General features: G+C 44.4%; 1 protein-coding gene across 7 annotated transcripts in view; it reads left to right on the forward strand.

The window, feature by feature from the left end:
- Nucleotides 1–5,212, forward strand: part of NACC2 (NACC family member 2) — a 97,790-nt gene extending 92,578 nt beyond the window's left edge. For all 7 annotated transcript variants that reach the window (XM_019510814.1, XM_019510820.1, XM_019510816.1 and 4 more), the window contains one exon: nucleotides 1,046–5,212. In XM_019510814.1, the coding sequence (XP_019366359.1) occupies nucleotides 1,046–1,545 (500 nt within the window). In that variant the 3' untranslated portion in view covers nucleotides 1,546–5,212. The remainder of the gene's footprint in view (nucleotides 1–1,045) is intronic.
- The last annotated feature ends 654 nt before the right edge of the window (nucleotides 5,213–5,866 follow it).

Here is a 5,866-nt window from a genome sequence, read left to right on the forward strand (position 1 = left end):
TTTTTTTTTTTTTTTTTTGGTGGGGGTGGGGAGGATTTGTTAAATCGGTCTTTCCTCTCTCTAATTGCTGCTAAACTCCTGGGGCCTGTAGATCTACAAGGCATGGAAGGGAGAGGATCAAGGTGACGAAGGCTATTTAATTTATCAAGCCAGGAACACTGGACTGCCTTTTAATGACCTGAGCCAAAATTTGTGCATTTAGAAAACAAAGACTGAGTCCCAGAGAAAGGAAGAAGCTTTTGGCTGAGGGCTCAATCCTGCAAAGTGCTGAGAACCCCCCAAGAGGTGCTCAGCACCTGCTACTCCATCTCCAGGAGATGGCAACTCTGTGTGAAGCTGATGTTCATGAGTATCCATGGGTGGCATGTGACAGTCACTGTGTCCATAAGCATCAAGGAATTGCTAGTGTATGTGATACCGTTGCATGATGGCATTAACTGCTCAGTTATTCAGCGAGAGCCAAAGTAAATGACCACCAAAACCCAGTCGCCTTGTACAGGCAGCTCCTCACGCAGGTACGTGGGGCACTTTTATGATTTTGTCACCATTGAAGGACTTGCTCCTTCTCCCCACTATCTTTTAGATGATATTTTACCCCTAACTAAACTACAGGACTAATAAAATCCTACTAGATAGAGAAACCTTGGGAACAATGTAAGTCCTGGAGTGCCTGCTGGGGAGGTTTCACCACACAGTGGCAACATCTAGGATATAAACTCTTGTGTTTCTGGGTATAAGCCAGGTCTTAACTGCCTGGGCTCAAGAAGGAATTCTCCCCATGGAGTCCCTTGCATCTTCTCCTGTAGTAGTTCTGGCTGCTGCTGAGATGGGATATGGGACGAGAGGGATCACTGAACTCGCCCAGAAAAAACAGTTCTTTACCTGATAAAAGAATGTGCTCCCTCCCAGATCTAAAACTATCTGCCCGTGAGCAAAGTCTTCTGACCCACTGATTGACTGGGACAAAGGCTTCGCTCACACGAGCCTCTTTGACATTTGCCTATTTTAACAGTCCTTAGTTTTTTTTCTGTCCATGTCTTTGCAGTGTATTGCCAGAATTTTGCCCCAAGCTTTAAGGAAAGTGAGATGAATGTTATTGCCGCGGATATGTGTACCAACGCCCGACGAGTGCGCAAGCGCTGGCTTCCGAAGATTAAATCCATGTTGCCCGAGGGGATGGAGATGTACCGCACGGTCATGGGCTCCACAACAAACAGCGTTCCCTTGGATCCAGAGTTCCAGTCTCCCACGGCTCAAGTCTTTGAGCAGCGAATCTATGCAGAGAGGAGGAGTGATTCAGGAACGATAGTAGCTTTGAGAACTAACACAGTCAATGTAGATCTAAGCAATGGATCCAACCAGTCATTTGAACAGAGTGAGGATGCGGAAGGAGCTGGCTCCGTCATACAGGAGGCAGCTGGCACAGATGCCATGGCATCAGAAACCCAAAGCACTCCACAACCTTTCGAACAAGGTTCTGGTTCCGCTAGCCGGCCAGAAACTCCCGTGAGAAGACAAGATGGTACTTATGGAGGGACTTTATAAAAAGAGAGAAAACGTTTTGTGACCTATAAGGGATCTGTAATACTAAAGCTGCTTGCATGCATTACTAATACAAAAAAATGTGATCAAGCCACTTACCTACTGAACTGCTACTGTTGCCTGAAAAAAATGTGATTTTTATTCTGCTTGTATTTAAAATTTATGAAGGAAATAATCGCATTCGTTATACTGTAAATGACTAGGTCTATGGTGACCTACTTAAAACTATTGGGCTTCTTTTTTTGATATTCCTGAGGTTAGTCTATAAGACTGTAGCTTTTTTTTATTTTTTTTTTCCTTAAAAGAAGGGGAGGAAAAAAGCTAGACATCTCCCCCCCCACCACCACCATATCATCACCCTATGCATTATTCAACTCAGAAGTAAAGCCATCATTAACTTCTTCCTCTAAAGAAAGTTTTACCGTCACTTAACAGGAAAGCAGGATACGTTAGGGTAGACGTAGTCTGACTGGAGTCATTTTTATTTGCGAGAATGGCTCTGGCAAGGTGGGGTGGGGGCGGGTATTGCTAAACACTTCAATGATCAGAGAACAGATCCTTAACATTAGTGTTGCTAAGCATGATGCTGTAACTAAGGTCTAAGGGCTCTTCAGTGTCTGTCCACTGATTTCTTTTTTTTTTTTATTTTTTTCAGTTGCAGGACGGAGTGGCCACATCTTTTATTTGATATGTGATATATGCAGGGAGGACTGCATGGTCATTGCAGATGAGACCCTGAGCTTACATTTTCCCTGCAGTGTGTAACTGTTGGGTTTGGGGTTTTTTTCTCCCAGAGCCATTCCTTTTCATTTCCCCCTCATTCTCCTGCTAGCACAAGCTGTAGCCTGATACTACCAGCTTCTTAACTGAACCATTTCCTATGACCTTATTTCTGATTGCCACCTCCTTTACCTTGTGGCAGTGACGAGAGCAAACAGTCCACCTCTTTCATAGGCTAATAGACTTTAATCATTGACTCAATCCAATCATTGAGTCAGATTGTAACCGTTTCAGAGAGAAACTTTAATGCACCATTGGGAGAACATATTTGTATATAATGTTGTTTTGTTTTTTTTCCTTAAAAAACTTAAAGGTGAAGGTCGTAGGGGGTGGAATGATAGTTGGAAGCAAAAACGTAACCGGCAGGTGGAGCAAGCCTCACTGCGATTCTGCTGTACTTAACAGTAATGGTTTGAATGAGCATGGCTTCCAGTGATGTACTTGTTAAATGCCTTGGATTGAGGGAGCAATAGGATTTAACTTCTAGGCAAGTACTTGATGGAAGGGGCATCCATCACATCCTCCCTCCGATTGAGGTGCTTGTAAGACCAGAAGATAACGATTTCCCCCCCACACACGCACACACGCACGCGTGTGCTACTGTAACTTAATTTTTTTAATTTAACATCCTGATTAAGGCACAGGTTTGAGGGGCCCTGCAGGAGTGAAAAATCTGTCATCACTTCCAGGAAACTCACTGTTGACTTGGGGTCCACAGAGTTGCACAGTACAGCACAGCTGCCAGTTTTCAGGAAACAAAAGTCATTCTCCTATATAACTGACAGCAGCCACCAAGCACTGTCCCTCTTAAAGAACAGCGAGTTTTGTGCCAAGCAGACTAGATCTGTTGGAAATAGTAACTCTCCTTCCAGCTGTGGAAGCCTGTTGAGGCATCTGCCTAAATCAGACCGGCCTAGGCTGAAACACCTCAATAGCTCTGTAGTCTAGACCAGTCTCCTATAGTCTGCTCTTAATTTTTAACAGTTGAAAGTGTAATAGAAGAGAAAAACACCAGATTTATATTTATTGCTTTTTGGCTTTCTCCTTCTTCCATGAAGTACTTTGCCTTCCAACATGCCTTCATGGAAAAGGGAGGGGTGAAATATTTGTTCTTTTGACGTCCTTCGCGGTGCATTTGGTGACACTTTGCCTTCTCGGTTCCGTGCCTATCGAGACACTGAGGCACGCATTATTATTATGCAATAACACACACTGTGTCGTGTCCGACTGTTAGAGCCATGCGTTCAGTGAAGGGGTGGCTGGTACGTGTGCAGATAGATGTGCAAGTCGTAGCGAAAGTTTGTCCAGCTGAGTGGGACGTGTGCGCTCACACTCTCTGCGTGTCGACTTCTCGTGAGGGCTTTCATTTTGGAAACCTTAGTTCAGGAATTCCCCAAAGTGACAGTAAACCTTTCCTAACGGTAGCAATGCTACCCCAGGACTTCCGGGGACGTATTGGGTACAAAGCATGGCACGCTGTTCACAGGTCACGCTTCTCCATTATCGTGCTTCTTCCTTAAGTCCCATTATTCAGTTTGTACTACTTGCAGAGGTGTGAGAGGTTTGCAGGGTTTTGCTGGTGGGAGTCAGGGGCTCTGCGCGTGCTGTGAGCCAACACAAAGACAATGGTGTACGGGGAAAAAAGGGAAATACCAGGTGCTCGCTGGTATGAAGCAGATGCTTGGTAGTGTCGAGCTTGGAATGCCTTTAAGTTTCGGGGAAAGTGATGTGAAAGCCAAATACGGCTGGTTTTGGTTTTGGTTGGTTTGTTTTACTGTGACTAAAATGCCTATTTTAAATTATCACTTACAATTTTCTTATGAAGATGAAGTTTTGAAACTATGAACAAGTGCAAAGTGCACAGTTAGTCACTCGCTAGTGATACTGGTGACTATTTATTTTGGGGTGGGGTTTTTTTTTTTGTTTCTTGGGTTTTTTTGGTTACTGTGTTCACGGACAGTGCTTTGCTCAGGGTTTTGCTCCCCTCTTGGTCTTCAAGGAGTATAAGGGTGACCCAGCCTTTGGCCATTTGTTGAGGGTTTTTCATTGTTGTGGCTGTGGTTTCTTCTAGACGTGAAGCTGTGATTGCATCTAAATAGCAAAGCTCTCCAACACTGAGTGTGTTCCAGCCTCCTTCTCTGTTTGCTGTGAGTAAAATACACTGCTTGGGTTATTTCTGCCTTCCATCTTGCATAGCTCTGAGCTCTGCATGGATTGAACCAGGCCAGATAGCAGAGTTGGGTAGTCTGTCCTCCCCGCTCACCTGGATCGATGCCCTGTACACCTATGCAAAGTTGTGGGGCTGGGGGGGGCAGGGTGGGTGAAGAGCTGCATCCACAGGGCCGATGATATTCTTCATGTGCATTTGCGTTTTGAAGCGATGGGCTGTATTTGCACTTTGCCCATTTCTTGTGAATGAAACTTTTCTCTCGCTGTTTGTAGTGTCCATTCTTGACTAACCGAGTGCCCAGAGCTTGCCCCGTGTTCTGTTTGCGTGGCTTGTCCGCGTGGCTGGCAGAATACCACGGGGCATACGCACTTTCTGAGCTTCATAGTAGATGGGTGCTTGGGTACCACGTGCCAGGATATGGCCCTAAGAGTATATCTTACTAAAGGAACTATAGGGGACCATAGAGCTAGGCATGCATTGGGCTGCCTTTTCTTTTCCTTTTTTTTGTTCCAAAGAGTTTGAGTGGTCCAGTTCTTTAGCCGTATAACCATAACACCCAGGTAAATGTCTACATGGAAATTACATCTCAGTTAGACAGACCAAACCCTCTGGTGAGCGAGGGCTCACTGGGTCAGCGCCGTTCCTGAGGAACAGCTGCATTTGCCGCACATCCTCCGGCGACTTGGCTAAGTCCAAGACTGAAGGAGCTAGGGCATGGGGGAGACGAGACCTCAGTCTCTGCTTTATTAGACCTGCCCCTGGTGAATTCAGTCTTTGGAGTCCGGATGGCGTTGGGAACGCTGAGACCACCTCTCTCACTCTTTGATTTTATATTAATACAAAGCAAAAGAGAATGCTGCCTCCTTTTTTGTGGCATTTCTTCATGTTTGGTAAGTTTACTGAACCCTCAAATTGAGACTCACTGTTGGCTAAAGCTGCTCTGGACCAATCCTACCTAGAAAACAAATGCACCGAATGCCTGAACGGGGAGACCCTAGACTGAATTAGCAGCAGAAGTACTTGAATGATTTAGAATGGCTTAGAACAGAGAATATGAAGAGAGTCAAGTTGCACAGTGAAAATATATATATTTTTATACCTAGCACAACTTCCTGTATATTTTTTTTTTGTTTTGTTTTTTTTTCTTTTGGGGTTCTACTTTGGTTTCGTTTTCTGTTTTGGTTTAGGAAGGAAAACTTTTAAAATGTGAAGGGCGTAGGGTTTTTTTTCCTTATCTGGTAGATGAGGGCAAGCATTTTGCACTAATGTTTCCTGTGTGTGGAGGATTAATGATATGTTTGAAAATGTATATGGATAATGATTGTATTCTTCAGAAAAAAAAGTAATCCCTTTAAAATACTGAATGTAAAGTGA

The sequence above is a fragment of the Gavialis gangeticus genome, unplaced genomic scaffold (assembly GCF_001723915.1).
Source record: "Gavialis gangeticus isolate Ggan-Ray unplaced genomic scaffold, GavGan_comp1, whole genome shotgun sequence".
NCBI lineage: Eukaryota > Metazoa > Chordata > Crocodylia > Gavialidae > Gavialis > Gavialis gangeticus.